This window comes from Daphnia magna, unplaced genomic scaffold (assembly GCF_020631705.1).
Source record: "Daphnia magna isolate NIES unplaced genomic scaffold, ASM2063170v1.1 Dm_contigs230, whole genome shotgun sequence".
Taxonomy (NCBI): Eukaryota; Metazoa; Arthropoda; class Branchiopoda; order Diplostraca; family Daphniidae; genus Daphnia; species Daphnia magna.
The window spans coordinates 90,425-105,890 of NW_025533191.1; the positions used below are offsets into that span (position 1 = coordinate 90,425).

Here is a 15,466-nt window from a genome sequence, read left to right on the forward strand (position 1 = left end):
GTGTCGAATTGCAAGGTACTAATTACTACGAAATTCATATCGATCATTGGAGCTTCGGTCAAAACGGGAGATCTGGTAAAAGCTGAACTGCTTGTTTAAGGTATAAAGTCAGTGACCCAAACACGTTTTTCACTGCCGCATAATATAGTGCAATAAACAGTTTCCCGAAACTGTTCAGTTAAAATAAAAAAAGTAGCCGTTGAGAGACTAAAGAAATGGAAGACGGAGTATTAATTACTCGTTGAAAAACAAAATTACGCAAGAGCTGTTTTTCACTATCTTTTAATTCCAGCACATTTGCTATTTCAAACGAAGGCTTTTTAACAGAACAGTTTTGGACGCTACACTTTTTATTGCGATTCCGAGCGATTTATTATGAACATCAATTTTGATTAGTGATCGGACACTTTCTTAAGTGCACATCCCTCTGTTCCCATACAATGTCCAGCATGAATTCGCATCATGTTGCATCTTCACATTATTCCGGATTCACCTTTATCGCTTCAAAATACTCTCAACAACTAATCAAGGCCCAACACCCAAAGTCGACGAAAAAGCTCAATTTCACCAAGAACCACATTGAATATGTGTTTCAAAGAAACAAGTTTGCTAGATAGTCTCCGCTTTATATTTACACGTTTTTACACCAAGAGCCAAGAGGCGTAAGGCCTGAAATACATGGCTTTAAATTATTTATGCAATTGATATTTCATTAATTTAGTATTTCTTGTAGCCTTTGCCGTTGAAAGGGATGTGAACGGGGGCAACTGGGAGTTCGTATTCATGCACGGGAGCAACTGGGAGCTCGTATTCGTGGACGGGAGCGACGGGCAAGTGGTCACCTTTGGGCTGGAATCCAGCTTCATCAGCGGCCCAAGTCAAAGTGAATTTCTGGCCTTCAGGGGAAACCCAGTAAGAGGATCCTTTGTTGGTGTTGCCTCCCATATAGCACATTTCAGCCGTCGGATGTCCGAATCATGGCCGAACATCCGTTAGATATCTATGTACTCAATGGGTAGTTCCAGGGATGTCCGTCGGCTAGTCACCTTGGAAGTGCAATGGATGTGCGAAAATTATATTCTACGGACCTCCTTCCAACAGCCAAAAAGATTTTCAATTGTTTCATTTAAGGATCGGCCTCGAGCCAATCGGGGCGCTTTTTTGCAAATCGGGTTTCTCATTTCGGGCCAAGGAGGCGTGGCTCAGGGTGGAAAATTCTTCTCCCCGAATTCAATTGGGGTTTGCAATCAATTGGATTGCAATCAATCGATTCATCAATGCAAAAAACATTATCGATTGACCCGATCTATCCGATAACAACCCCGATAATAGCTCGTTCTACCCGCTTGCCCCGATTTTTACTCTGAAACCGAAAGAACGGCATTTTTTTTTTATTGCTTCGGGGCAACGGGTTAACCTCAAATTTTTTCCCGCACCGCCCCGGTTGAAAAAATGGCACCTCATTTCAACCCCGAATGCACTTTATCGGTGCGGGGCGGTTAACTCGATTAGAACTAATTTGGGGCCGATCATTAAGTTTCATTATTAATTGTCAAAATTTCTTGAGAGGGGGAAAACTTAACCGTGTTCAAATTTTTCCCTTGAACGTATTTTTATTTGAAGTCCAGCATTTAAAATGAAAAATTTAAAAAATAAAGGAGTAATGATCTATTTGCCGGATGGTTTATTTTAAAATTTATTACAAAAAATGAATAAAGTATATGAAAGTCGTGAGTTTGTTTGCACAAGCTTTCCGTTTAGCTTATGGGAACCAAGCCATTGAAAATTAACTCACAGAAAATAAATATTATTCGGCATCTAATAATATTAAAAGCAAGTATACTAATGATAGGATTATAATTTCAAATAATAAAAAACTACTTTAAACTTAATAAATCATGCTGAAGTTTAAAATTCAAAAAATATTTAGCATAAATTTGTTTAATTTCAATTTATACACCTCTGGTTTAACCTAAGTTCGACATCATCTTGACTTTTTAAAAATCCTGTATGTGATTTGTTATCGAAAAAGCTCAAGTGTTTTACAACAATTCGATTGTATTGTTCGAAAATGATACATAATATATCTGTAGATTGGCACAGTGGAATAAGATTCGACTGTAATGCGGGAGACCCGAGTTCGAATCCTGGTATAGCCTAATGTTTTTTCATGAATAGATGTCCAATACATGTCATATTTATAGCCAAATGAAAGCCCGCTCGGATATCCTTAGAATGTCTGACGGCGCTGTTTAGGGCGGTCAAAACCAAAAAAAAATACATCCGTAGGACATCCAAATCGGATATCGGGCTGTCCGGAGGATATCAAAAAGATGTACTCAACATCCGACCCCGACATCTGTCGGACATCCGACGGACTGCCTTGTGTTATGTGGGCTAAGACTTCACCGTACGATTCTTTTCCGTAAGAATCGTAGGTGACTCCTTGCATCTTTTTCTGGACCTGGGACTCTTCACGGGTAGTGTAGTCAGACTGGGCATAGCTGTGAATTAAAAGATTTAATTTTTTCGGTTATGATAACCTTTTATACTCATCTTAAGTAGTATAAAGAATAAAATTCAATTACCTCCATTGGGTGCTGCCATCGAGGTTGCGCTCATCAGATTGACTGGTGATGGTAATGTCAGCGTATTTGTTATCCTAGTTGTAGGCTGGTGCGGGGTAGGCTGGTGCGGGGTAGGCTGGTGCGGGGTAGGTTGGTGTGGGGTAGCTAGTAGTAGGGTACTTTGGTGCCGGGTAGTTTGGGGCAGGGGAGCTGGGAGCCTTGTATTCCGGCTTGTAGCTGGATGGTACGGCGGCAGCAACAGCCAAGAATGCGGCGACGAAGAACTATCGGAAAATATCGTCATTAGTTTAAAGTCCAAAGTTTTGTCTGTCTCCAGGTTAGGAAGAATTAGTGACAAAATGCCTTACCACACTGTAAAAAAAGTGCCCCAGAAATGGGAAAGAAAAATTACCTTTTTTCGATTCCGCCGATTAGGTAATTACGAAGTATCTAATTTGATTTTAGGAAACAGCTACCTAAAACTGTTTTTAAGACATACCAATTCTAGATAATAATTGACCTTGATTTAACTTTTTTTTAAATCATGTTAAAAGTAGTAAACCCTTATTTTAATAATAATAATATTAATAATATTGATATCCGCAGAGTTGCAGTTCGATCACCATTTGGTGATCGAACGATCTCGATCTCGATCTCTTAAAAAAACTGATCAATCGATCGCATCGAGCAGTGAATGAAAAAGTGATCGATTGATGATCGACGTCGCTCAAATCGATCGTCTGATCGATTTGAGCGAGGTCGATTTTTCCTCTTTTATTTTGATATGAAAGAGTAAACCAAATACACAAAGTGAAACATTGTTAGTGGTGGGACAAATACTACATATTTCTTCTTTTCTGCCAGTGCAGGTTGACTCTCAGTTCTGAAGTGGAAATTGAAAATGTAATATATTTTCTTTAGGATACAAATACAACATTTCATTACTTACAAATCAATGGTAGGCGTAGGCCTACGCCTATCATCTTTTGACGTTGAAGGCTCCACGTCCACACTCATCTCACAATCGTTAAATTCGTTACTTATGCAGTATTAAAAGATTTGACTATGTGCTATGTCTAGAATCTAGAATAAACTGAATGTTACTGCAAGTCTGCAAGCTGCAACACGTGAAGTTGCATAAATTCACGTCGTCTGAAAAAGCAGACAAATTAAAAAAAAAATTATCAACCTAGGTGGCGCAAAATTCGTCTTGATCGAGAAATATCTCGATCATGTGACCCTTTCGATCTCGATCTCGATAACCTGCCTTGATCAATTCGATCGCCTCGATCAGGGAAAATTGATCGATCGATCCTTCGATCTCGATCATTTCCATCGATCGCGGCAACTCTGGTATGATACCCGCTCATTACTTATGTTGGCTACAAAAACGGAAAACAAGAAAAGACTTCGGCAGGGATAGAACACGGAAAGACATATTACTGATGTTCGCAGTCAAGCACCTTAACCACTCAGCAATTTTAACATGGTAATATTGAAACATTTTCCTGACTATTTCGAGGATTCAGTTAAGAACTTAGAAAAAATTCTGACTGAAAACTAAAGTATGTTTACATTTAAGACATTTGAGTATTTGTTAATAATAAATCCTACTTTTAATAATTATACATTAATTTTAAACTATAATTTCTATCTTTTTCATTTTTTATCGCTAATTTAACCCAAATATTTCAAAATAACAAAGCCCAGGTAGCACACAGAGCTGTTACAGACTCCTGTAACCGATCTGTTTCACATACTTGTGAAACAGATCCGTATCAGGCTTGTTACATCTCTGTTTTACAGGAAATTTGTCTGGAATTGCTCTGTTTTACAGGATTTGGTAAAATTTTGTTTCACTGATCTGGAACAGATCTGTAATCTTTCTGTAATACATAATTCTGGTTTTTCACTGTACTACAGACCTGTTACAGATCTGTTTTTTACTTGAGAAAATTTTTTCTGATTTTGCTCTGTTTCCCATGTTTGTCACTTGTCTGTTTTTACTCTGTAAAAATACATTCTGTTTTTCTTCTGTCTAACACGTATGTTACATGCATGTTTTTACTCTGTATTACCGAGTGAAATATATTTTTGTTATGTGTCTGTACTACATGTCTGGTACGGGTCTGTATTTCCCTTGTAAAACATATGACAGAAATCATCTGTTCTCAGTAAGGTACCCCCGATATGGTACAGGTGTGTTTTTTCCTTGTAAAACATATGACATAAATCATCTGTTTTGTGTCTGTATCTCAGGTATGTTACAGGCCTGTGTTTTCTATGTAAAACATACTTCAGTGATTATCTGTTATGGGTTTGTGGCCCAGGTATGTTACGGGTTTGTATTTCCCTTGTAACACCTATGTCAGTAATAATCTGATCTGTGTCTGTATCCCCGGTATGGTACATTTCTGGATTCCCAATAGCAAACAGACTTAAATGTTTTCTCATATATTACAGTGTAATACCATGCAGCCAGATGACATCTTATATAAGTCAGTGTTAGGCTAATGGTTAAGAGTTAAGCTCAGCACTCGAAATGTTGAAGGTTCAAATCTTGGTCAAGGCAAAATGGAAACATTGTTAAAGGTCGAAAGAATATTTATAATTTGTTGAAAAGCTTCCGGTTTCCGGATATGGAAGTAGAAGATCGGTGGTAACTGTTAAAGATCGTGATAAGACCGTGATGACTGTTGAGAGGACAAGGGAAGAAAATAGAGATGACCCAGAGCTTCAAAATGAGTATATGCACACATTTTTAAAATGTTCCTCAACTTCTTTGTTGATGACTAACTGTTAAAAAATGACAACGTGATCAAAGTTAAATAAATGTATTCAAGTTAAAGAGATCACACTTGAAAACATAGATTTTGTCAGACTATGTTATGCTATATTTCATAGCATAACTACATTCATCATTCAAAATCACGTCAATAAATAAAAACCTTTGTGTTGGTCAGACTCGTCGGGCAAAACATGCCAATGTCAAATAAATAAAAATGAATTCACTACGTACACATGGGGTTGAGGGATGTCAAATGAATTAAAATAAATTCAATTTACGTGGTATGGAGTATGGGGATGACTAACCATCGTTCAATCATCCCATCGTGGAAAGGAAGAGTAATACATTTAGTAGATTTTTCTACAAAGTCAATAGGAATGAGTTGTCGTTGGGGTTTTAAGTCACCACAAATATACAAATCAAGATCTGTTGCAGGCATAGGCGCGTTAAAAAAATTTTTTTGGATCCATCTAAGTCATATGAAATGTTAAAAGCATGGGCAACCGCCAAATCACCGCCAGATTGAAATGATTTAATTTTTAAAATTTTTTTGTTAGCCAACATTATAACAGAATCCGCAGTAGAATCATTCTTCAATGACTCCGTGATACTTTGAACCTTTAGGCTGCAGCGGAATGTTTCATTATTTTCTTTTTCGGCTTGCCTGCGACAAAATTGCGCTAAAGGTTTTGTTGTCCCTTGAATGTCATTCTTCATTTGACCAAGAAAGTTTTCAAATGGAAACGCATTGATGTCGTTAAGTGAGGCTTGAATTTTTTAAAAAACATATTTCCAATTGGCTGAATGGAAGTAAGGATACGAGGAAAAAAAATTTAAGTGCTAAACGGGATTGAAAATTTAAAATTTCGTGTTATTAATTTAACTTAATACTTTTTCAAATACAATATTTCTGCATCTCCAATAAAGAATTTTTTTGTTTATTTCTTGTTGCTCAAGCTGTTTTATAAACGCTTTTCATGCCGTTTATAAAACGAAATAAAATTTTATACACACATAGAAATCGTGTTTATGTGGCAACGTCTTTGAAGATGAGTTTAGTCTATACCAGCGCCACCGCACCCACGCTGAGGCAGCTACGCTACCATTAGTCGCGTTTTGGCGAAGTTGCGAGAAGGAACTGCTGCCGGTCGTTTTTTTATTAGCTTTTGGTGACATTTTGTGTGAGTCGAAAAAGAAATTTGTGTGTGTGTGTGTGTTTATGGAAGGCGTTCCAGCTGAAATATTTTGGGAATTATGGTGAATATTTTGCGTGTGTGTTGATGGAAAGCGATTCCGGCGGATTGGGTGGCGAAACTGTGTGTGTGTTTGTTTATGGCAAGGGAAAAATCTATTAGCCCCCGCTAGGGGGACTCTCTCTTGCGCCTCCCAGCAGCCGCCAGCCGGTCAGTTGTTGACAAGTGATAGTTCGTCGTCATGTCTTTTCATTGGAATTTTCATGTCTTCTCAGCACACTTGTAAGTTTTGGCATGTTAAAGTATTTTGTGTAATTGTTACATCATGATGAAAACATGTGCTACATGTGTGTTGATGGAAAGCGATCTGTAGGTTATATAATAGTTTTCATTATTCTTGGTTTATTTCTTATTTTGATTTTGCTTTAGATTTGCATTTAGACTGACTGAGAGCTATCAGTTTTTCCTTTCGAGAAAAATAAAAGGCCAACACCATGGTTAAAAAGGGTTTTTGTTAACCATGCTCAAAGTTGCCACTACTCGTGTATCATCCAAGCTATCATGTGTGTTGATGGAAAGCGATCTGTAGGTTATTGCAATAGTTTTCATTATTCTTGGTTTATTTCTAATTTTGATTTTGCTTTAGATTTGCAATTAGACTGACTGAAAGCTATCAGATTGTCCTTTCGAGAAAAATAAAAGGCCAACACCATGGTCAAAAAAGGGTTTTTGTTGACCCCTTGGTTGCTACACATTCAATCCTCATATCCTTGGAATGGACCCACTCTTCTCGTTCCTGGATTCGTCTCTTAGCTGAGGTTTGAAAATACATAACAATCATTCGCGCTTGTCAGATAAGTAATATAACGTTCAATATTTTTAGGTTGATAAATTGAAACGTCAAATGTCTGCGAACGTCTCTGCCCTTCCTATTAACGTCGAATGCCTGATCGATGAAAGAGATTTCTCTGCAAAGATGAAAAGGTAAATATAAGCTAAAATACTTCTTTGATGTGTCATCAAGTCGTTTCATGTGAATATTTTTAGATCCGACATGGAAGAGCTTTGCGCCCCTCTCTTCGAACGAGTTGAAAAAACATTGCGACGATGTCTTGCCGAATCGGGACTGAAACAGGAAGATATTTCTGAGATTGAACTTATTGGTGGCTCGACTCGTATCCCAGCTGTCAAATCACTAATCGAGCAGGTGTTTGGCAAACCACCCTCCACAACTCTGAATCAGGACGAATGCGTTGCCCGTGGCGCTGCTGCAAGAAAGCGTACACTGCTTACAATAGCGGTGTTGCAGCCTACGATCACTGGACGCCCGAAGAAGCAAAGAAGTTGGAACTAGCAATTGCTTAAAAAGTTTCTTGGTTGGATGCCAACATCAGCCGTGTGAAGGCAACTCTTAAGACTAAGGACTTGCCTATTAAAGCCGCTGCCTTCCATAGCGAACACCAGGTAAATTATCCCACTCTCCCTACCTCATCACGATTAATTCTTAGGTCACGATAATTAACATGCATTTAAATTTCCTTGCAGGCTTTTGAAAGCAGCATGAATCCAGTTTTGAACAAACCCAAACCACAGCCTCCTGCCCCACCGGCTGAAGCTGCACAGTCGGGCAAGCCAGAGGATGCTGCCAACGGCTCAACAATAGTGCTCCCAGAATTGATCCGCGGACCGCAGTCCCGACTCCATCATGCGAAATTAATTGGCCGTGCATCACCAACTTATATCGGATGGGCGCTCCGTATTGAAAACTATTGCTAAATTTCATAAAGCTTTACATAATTTTGCTTGGACAATCATGTGTAAGTGGTGTATAAAATGAAATGCGTGTTGAATACAAATTTTAAATCGCGTGAGTTGTATACTTGTATTATTGAAACGACGGATCTGTAAACAGTTGGTAGTACAAAGACTGTGGTACGCGTTATGTAACAAACCTGTTATACAGATTTTGTAAGTCAGGTCTGTAACAAACCTGTTATACAGATTTTGTAAGTCAGGTCTGTCACAGACCTGTGTGACAGTCTGTAAAAGTGGGACACTACAAACAATTTACAGACTCTCAAAAACAGATCTGTAACAGACCTGAAACAGAGTCTGTGTGCTACCTGGGAAAGGAAATGTTAATGTTCAAAAACAAATTTAAAAAGCTAAAGTGGAAATAGTTGTATAAAATCAAATAAAATATGACAAATTTAAAAGGGGAAGTAAAATTAACCTGTAAGTCATCAGAAGAAAGTTTGTTTGCTTCCCAAGTTTTGTTTTGTTATATTCCAACGAAAAGTGCATATTTACTTGGGAATCGCCCCTCCATTTTTGGCCGAAAAGTAGAAAAAAGGTAGAAATCGAAAATTGAGAGTGTACTAATATGTAATTTTAATTACCCAAAAGTATAGCATCTATCTGTTTTAGGCACTAGATATCCTCAAATGGGAAAAGGTTTAAAATAGGTAATTTTAAATTACCCATATGAGGTACAAACTACCAATCTTAGGTAATAGTACATAAAATAGTTAACTGCTACCAAATCTAGGGGTTTTTTTTAAAGTTGGGACTTCGATAAACCTAAATTTGGGGGTCATTTTTTACAGTGCAGCTTCATGTTGTACTTAGATTAGTTTGGTAAACAACTGATGCTTTTGGTTCCTTATTGCTGGGCTTATATAGTCAGGTGAATGGTAAGTAACATGCAGTCGGGCATTCAGTTGACCTAATAGTTGTTTTAGCTGCTAGCTTTCGTTCAAGCAGTACAGGTTCGGGCGTTGTGCAAAAAATTTCTGCGCTCTCACTTTTCACACTAGCTTTTTACAACACTTTTGTCTTACTTTGCGATAGACTCTTCTGCCACACTGTCAACATTTTCCCATTTCAAAAACCCGCATTCAGCCCAAGCTACTAAAAATTGTCTATGCACTGCATAAAAGCATTGAATTTGTTAGAACTGGGTATGTTGACTTCCTCCTACCCCTTCCATTCCATTCCTATTCCAATGTAAACGTCTTTGCGGAAACTACTAGAATCGACTAGAATGGATGTTAATTGCTCAATTAACAGCTGAAGAATAAGCAAGAGCATGTAGACGTTGATTCTTATGATTCCTATTTGCCGCATGCAATCCCTGCATTGCAAGACCCATGGCCTGGAATGCATAATTAACCACCAAAAGACGGTGATCATCGCTTCTAAAAGTAGGTCAATAAATGAAATAGAAGCGACACACCCTTTTTTGCCGGCTACATAAACTCGTTTGAAGGTGATTCAAGATATCAGTTGTTCAATTCATCAAAAGTACGCAACACGAAACTAACAAATGGAATTTCTTTTCATTTTATTGGTTTACATTTTCATCGCTTATTGAAAAGTTTCAATTTCTTTTCGTAGTTTGTCATCGGCACTTTCTTGGCTGTTGCTGCCGCTGCGCCTTCCAGCAACAAGCCGGAATACAAAGCTCCTAGCTATACTACACCAAACTTCCCTGCACCAAAGTACCCTACTACTAGCTAACCTGCACCAGCTTACTCTACTCCCAGCTACAACAAGGATAACAAATAGGCTGATATCACCATCACCAGCCAATCTGACGAACGCATCCTCGATGGCAGCAGCCAATGGAGGTAATAAATAATTAATCTGAGGATTTCCGTTATCTGATAAAAAAAACCAACCAAGACCAAGACCAGGACCAAGACTGCTATGCCATAAAAACGAAAAGTTAGTCGATTATTTTTTTTTACACTGGCCTTCACCTGCCATTCAAACTGGCTTACGAGCAAACGACGAACCTTTTAAGAATCCATTAGGGGTTGAAAGATTCCCATGGGGTCAGTTCGATTAACACCTGAATTATATTACGAGAATACAACAGCATATAGGGGAGACCGGGGCTAGTTGGCTTAGGGGTAAGTCGCTCTTTTTCGTATTACTGGCGCCACTTAAAAATTAGAGTTTTTCAGGATAGCCGAAGTGTTAATTAATATCACTAGATGGTCTGTACAAAATTTAAATTTTGTCTGCACTTAAATGCTGACGTTGTACTGCAAAAACCGTTTTACGCTTCGCCACGAACTTTTTTTTTTCGTGCATTTTTCTTTTTCAGAAATAAGGTATGTAGTGGATGTTAATGAAATTTTTTCTTTAGATACCTTAGTCTTTTAGGTAAGGGTCAATCAATTCTAAAATTCAATATAATTTATTTTTAAGTAAATATTGTCGCGGGTGAAAAGGGATATTGGTTATCTCTTCGCAGAGATGAGTCATCCGCTCCTTGGACAAAGCTGCGATCGTGGTGAAGAAATTATCGGGAGAAGTCCGCTCCAAGAAAGATACGCAGATATGCAGTCCGGAAGGGGAGTAATTCGCGCGACGGTATAAAACGCTGCCCTGAATCTGCGTTAGATGAGTCTCCATCGGGTGAGCTCCCGGAGCTAGGCTCCGTAGGAGTAGTTCCCTGGAGTCTTCAGACGCTCTCCGAGTTTGGTATGGTCATCCCTTATTGTTATTAGTTAAAAGTGAATAATTGTCTAGATTTAAGGTCATCACTACTTGTATTGATTTATGTTCATGTGACACAATACAAAGCCAGTGCGACAATTGGTGGAGATACAGTCCGTTACCCGTGAGTAACGAAATCGTGCTTTACGTGGCAATTGTTAAGAACGCAGCTCGTTACCAGTAAGTAAACGAAGTCGTGCTGCAGTCATTGTTAGCCGATGCCGAAGAGGACAAACCAACGGCTACCTAGTTGCCTAAGAGACCCCAGCCGACGATTACATCCGCTTCGAGAACTGTCAAGCGTTCCGGTAGAAACTTCACCTATCCCAGCCTCATCGTTGGAGAGTGGAACTTCCTTTGTTGGTGAAGCCCTAAATTTTGAAGGTCCTATTCCAAAGGACCATTTGACCAAAGAAGCTGACAGTCAGGGTAAATCAGTCGAGACTTCAAGAGGCTTATACTAGGATCCAGAAACCGAGGTCGATTTGAGAGCGGCGACGTGTCCAGTTGTTCCGGTCGGGGGACAACAATTTGTAGTGCCATCAAGGCATATTGAGCAGCCGCAAAGACAAGCTATGGAAGCTGTCAGAAAATTTATTAGCCCGCCAATCTTCTGAAAAAATTCAGAAGAAGATGCGCACCAATGGATGGAGCGCTTTGAATAACATTCTATCCACAACAGATGGGGTGATATTGGAAAAAAAAAAATAATAGTTTTTAAAAGTATTTTGATGACGCCGCCAGGAGCTGGTTCAAGTGTACAAGGCTCCCAAACGAGTGGATGGTAAATCTCTCACGGCCGGAAGATATGCGATTGCAGCGCCTCTTCCGTGGCCGAAGGCAGGCGGTAAAAAAAAAAAAAAAAAAAAAAAAAAAAAAAAAAAGGGAAAATTCTTAAGACTATCCGGGAAATACAAGAAACATTTAAACAAGTAAGCGCAACTGGAAAGAAGAAAAACGAAGGAGTAAAAGTCCCTTATTTGCCAAGAGGACGCAAGCTGATTTTTAGTCTCATCAACCTTCGTGGATCGCAGAAGATTAGTACAGTCGGGTCGCCTGTCTTGAAGAAGGGGGACCTGTCGCGGGTGAAAAGGGATATTGGTTATCTCTTCGCAGAGATGAGTCATCCGCTCCTTGGACAAAGCTGCGATCGTGGTGAAGAGATTATCGGGAGAAGTCCGCTCCAAGAAAGATACGCAGATATGCAGTCCGGAAGGGGAGTAATTCGCGCGACGGTATAAAACGCTGCCCCGAATCCCGGAACAATGACCCCTACCCATGGGGTAGGTTGGTTGTTTTTTTTTGGGGCAAGTTGGCCTTTTGTTTTAGCTTCTGACCTTGTTTATTTGTGTGTCAAAATCTTCTGTTTTTTTTGTGTTACACGAGGATGAGGAACTATGTACGAAAAACTGACAGGGGAAAAACGCCTAGTGAGGTTATCGAAAGAGCAATTGATGTTGTTCTTACAGAAGGAAGAGAAATAACTGAGGTTGGAGAAATGTTTCAGATTCCCAGAAGAAGTCTTGCTTGCTAGATACGTAGACAAGAATAAGAATGTGCTACCCTGTAAACAAAAATATGGTTATTCAAAGATTCGTCAGGTAAGAAATACATTGAGTTTAGGCTACAGCCATAGTAAGTTAGGCTAATGAGTGTAAACATTTTGTCGAACAGGTTTTCACAGATGAGGAGGAGGCTATACTAGTGAAATATTTGCATCGAGCAGCAGATATTTATTTTGGATTGTCACCACTGGACGTTAGGAAGCTAGCATTTCAATTGGCCACAAAAATGAACATCAAAATTCCCTTGTCGTGGACTACAAAATGCTTAGCTGGCCCTGACTGGTTTAGCTCATTTCTTAAGAGACATAATACTTTGTCAATTAGGAAACCCGAGGCTACCTCCTTGGCAAGAACATCATCTTTCAACAACCACAACTGCGACGCCTTTTTTGACAATTACGAGAGATTGTTGACAAGAGAAAACATATCGCTTGATTGTGTATGGAATATGGACGAGACTGGTGTTACTACTGTCATGCCACCTGAAAAGATCGTTGGTCGACGTGGCCAAAAGCAAATAGGTTAGAGGACTATAGTATTAGTTTGTAGTTATTTATATTTTATATCATCTTTGAAACTACTTTTCTATAGGGGCAATCGTTTCGGCAGAGAGAGGGACTTTAGTTACCGTTGTTTGTGCAATTTCGGCTTTAGGAAACACAATTCCCCCTTTTTTTGTTTTTCCAAGGTAAATTTATAGTCTTGAAAGCAAGCAGTTTGTGGTATTAATTGATGTTATATGAAAAATAGAGTGAACTTCAAAAGCCACTTTCTTAATGGAGGTCCTATAGGATGTGCAGGTACTGCAAACAAATCTGGATGGATGAATGATTCCAGCATGGAGTTATTTATGGATCATTTCGTAAAATTTGTTCGTCCATCCAAGGAACGGCCAGCTTTATTGCTTCTTGATAATCACTCTTCACACATGGCCATCAATCCCTTAAACTTCGCAAAGGAAAACCATATTCACTTTCTATCATTCCCGGCACATTGTTCCCATAGATTGCAGCCATTGGACGTCTCGGTGTATGGTCCCATGAAAAAATTTAACAGCAGTGCTGCTTCAGCATGGATGCTTAACAATCCTGGAAAAACTATGTCCATTTATGATATTCCGGGAATAGTTGGCAAATCGTTTCCTCTAGCTGCTAACCCTGTTAACATAACATCTGGTTTTAGACAGACCGGAATCGTCCCATTTGACCGCGAAGGTTTCCATTCACGTGCTGACTATGATCCTGGTTTTGTTACGGATAGAGTGGACCCAAAGTTAACTGTATCTTTAGTTGAAATTGATTTGCCACTTCTAAATGAGCCATTTGCTCTTCCAATTGGGATTTTACCGGATGAAGTGGGAACTGATATGCAGTTTGTTGTGGATCCCCTAGTGGAACATAATGCTTTGGAGCATGAAGTGCAACGTGATGCTGTGGAGCCTGATGTTGAGCCTGGTGGAAGACAACACAATTCAAGATCATCTAACAGTGCTTCTAGCTCACCTGTTCCCTTTTCAAATTCACCGACTAATTCTTCCTGTTCATCAACGCTGTCGATAAAAATACTTGAAGAGTTGAGACCTTTTCCTAAAGCTGGCACCCGGATAATTCCACAAAAAAATGGGCGCCGGAAGAGAACATCGGCAGTTTTAACTGACACTCCCATAAAAAATGTTATCGAAGCAGAGAAAGCTGCAGTGAAAACAAAAGCCGCAAGGAAGATTGTGTTATCTGAACAGCCGCCCAACTCTAAAGCTGATGAGTTCAAGAAAAGCAAGCCAGCAAAGCGGAACAAAAAAGAAGTCAAGAAAAAAGAATCATTTTGCCCAGAATGCGGAGGGCGTTATTCCACCACTAAAGAAGATTGGATTCGTTGTACAATTAAAAAATGTTGCTTATGGGCGTGCGAGTCGTGTGTGGATGACAGAGGAGAAGATGAAAATGTTGAAAAAGGAGGCAAGCAGAGGCTTCTTTATTATGATGCCCGTATTCCTTTTTGTCGTCTGAATACTCATGTCATGTTCATGTCAAGTGTGTTCTCTCTCTATCTCATGTCAGTTGCAATAAAGGTAATCACGCTGCACTTAATTGTCCTGTCATATATTTTATTGGGCAATTTCAACAGGTTATGGGCCCAGCTTAAAAGTTTGTTTGCTACCCTATTTAAACTGAGAATTTGTTTGTTCCCAATTTCCAATATGGCATCTAGTGTGGTTTCTTTCTCATCCAAGGATGTAAGTCATGTGGTTAAATTTGATGGCACTAATTTCCCTTTTTGGAAGTTTCAAATCTTTCTCACCTTTGAACAACATGACTTATTGAAGATAGTCATCATTGGAGAAGAGACCAAACCCAATCTCATAAACGCAGTTGATGCACAAGGAGTGTTACACTCAAATGAAGGAGAAATAAAGTCCTGGTGTAATCGAGACAATGCTGCAAGAGTTTCCATTGTGGCCACCATCGAACAAGTATGGCAACGATCTTTAATAAATTGTAAAACTGCAAATGAGATGTGGAAGAGGCTAACCGGCCAACACGAGCAAGCTGCACTTGAAAATGTGCACTTGTTACTTCAAAGATTTTTTGAGTATCAATACCAGAAGGGTCATGACGTAATGTCTCACGTCACTGCCATTGAAACTTTCGCAAGACAACTTGATGACCTTGGGTCACCTCTCACTGAAGCACAGATAATTACCAAAATTACTTGTACTCTTCCTCCCAGTTTTAGGCCACTCTTGTCTGCATGGGAGAATCTAGAGACAAGCAAGAAAACTTTACAGCTTCTCACAACTCGTCTCATCAGAGAAGAAAGTATGAATAAAGTTTTTGGAGATAGCAGCTC

At 39.2% G+C, this 15,466-nt stretch overlaps 2 protein-coding genes and 1 pseudogene across 4 annotated transcripts; 2 read left to right on the forward strand and 1 right to left on the reverse strand.

The window, feature by feature from the left end:
- Positions 1-610: 610 nt before the first annotated feature.
- LOC123467777 lies at positions 611-3,584 on the reverse strand (annotated as a pseudogene).
- Positions 3,585-6,759: 3,175 nt separating this feature from the next.
- LOC123467778 (heat shock protein 110-like) lies at positions 6,760-8,416 on the forward strand. Of its 3 annotated transcripts, none has more exons than XM_045167573.1 (6): positions 6,760-6,830; positions 6,978-7,133; positions 7,195-7,366; positions 7,432-7,532; positions 7,596-8,012; positions 8,094-8,416. In XM_045167573.1, the coding sequence occupies exons 2-5, from the start codon at positions 7,069-7,071 to the stop codon at positions 7,900-7,902; spliced, it is 645 nt and encodes a 214-aa protein (XP_045023508.1). In that variant the 5' UTR covers positions 6,760-6,830; positions 6,978-7,068; the 3' UTR covers positions 7,903-8,012; positions 8,094-8,416. The 3 variants fall into 3 exon arrangements, with proteins under 3 accessions (XP_045023508.1, XP_045023510.1, XP_045023509.1); XM_045167574.1 differs by having other exon boundaries at positions 6,775-6,917; XM_045167575.1 differs by lacking the exon at positions 6,978-7,133 and having other exon boundaries at positions 6,769-6,917.
- Positions 8,417-12,346: 3,930 nt separating this feature from the next.
- LOC116919320 lies at positions 12,347-14,761 on the forward strand. The gene is made up of 5 exons (XM_045167572.1): positions 12,347-12,655; positions 12,729-13,140; positions 13,211-13,307; positions 13,370-14,687; positions 14,744-14,761. Exons 2-5 carry the CDS (start codon positions 12,846-12,848, stop codon positions 14,759-14,761), a joined length of 1,728 nt encoding a protein of 575 aa, XP_045023507.1. The 5' UTR covers positions 12,347-12,655; positions 12,729-12,845.
- Positions 14,762-15,466: the final 705 nt, after the last annotated feature.

Coding starts and splice junctions, on each gene's coding strand:
- LOC123467778 (XM_045167573.1), top strand. CDS start 7,069: ATGCTCAAAGTTGCCACTACTCGTGTATCATCCAAGCTATCATGTGTG. Junction 7,367..7,431: donor GGATTCGTCTCTTAGCTGAG/GTTTGAAAATAC, acceptor CAATATTTTTAG/GTTGATAAATTGAAACGTCA. Junction 7,533..7,595: donor TTCTCTGCAAAGATGAAAAG/GTAAATATAAGC, acceptor GAATATTTTTAG/ATCCGACATGGAAGAGCTTT.
- LOC116919320 (XM_045167572.1), top strand. CDS start 12,846: ATGAACATCAAAATTCCCTTGTCGTGGACTACAAAATGCTTAGCTGGC. Junction 13,141..13,210: donor ACGTGGCCAAAAGCAAATAG/GTTAGAGGACTA, acceptor ACTTTTCTATAG/GGGCAATCGTTTCGGCAGAG. Junction 13,308..13,369: donor CCTTTTTTTGTTTTTCCAAG/GTAAATTTATAG, acceptor TATGAAAAATAG/AGTGAACTTCAAAAGCCACT.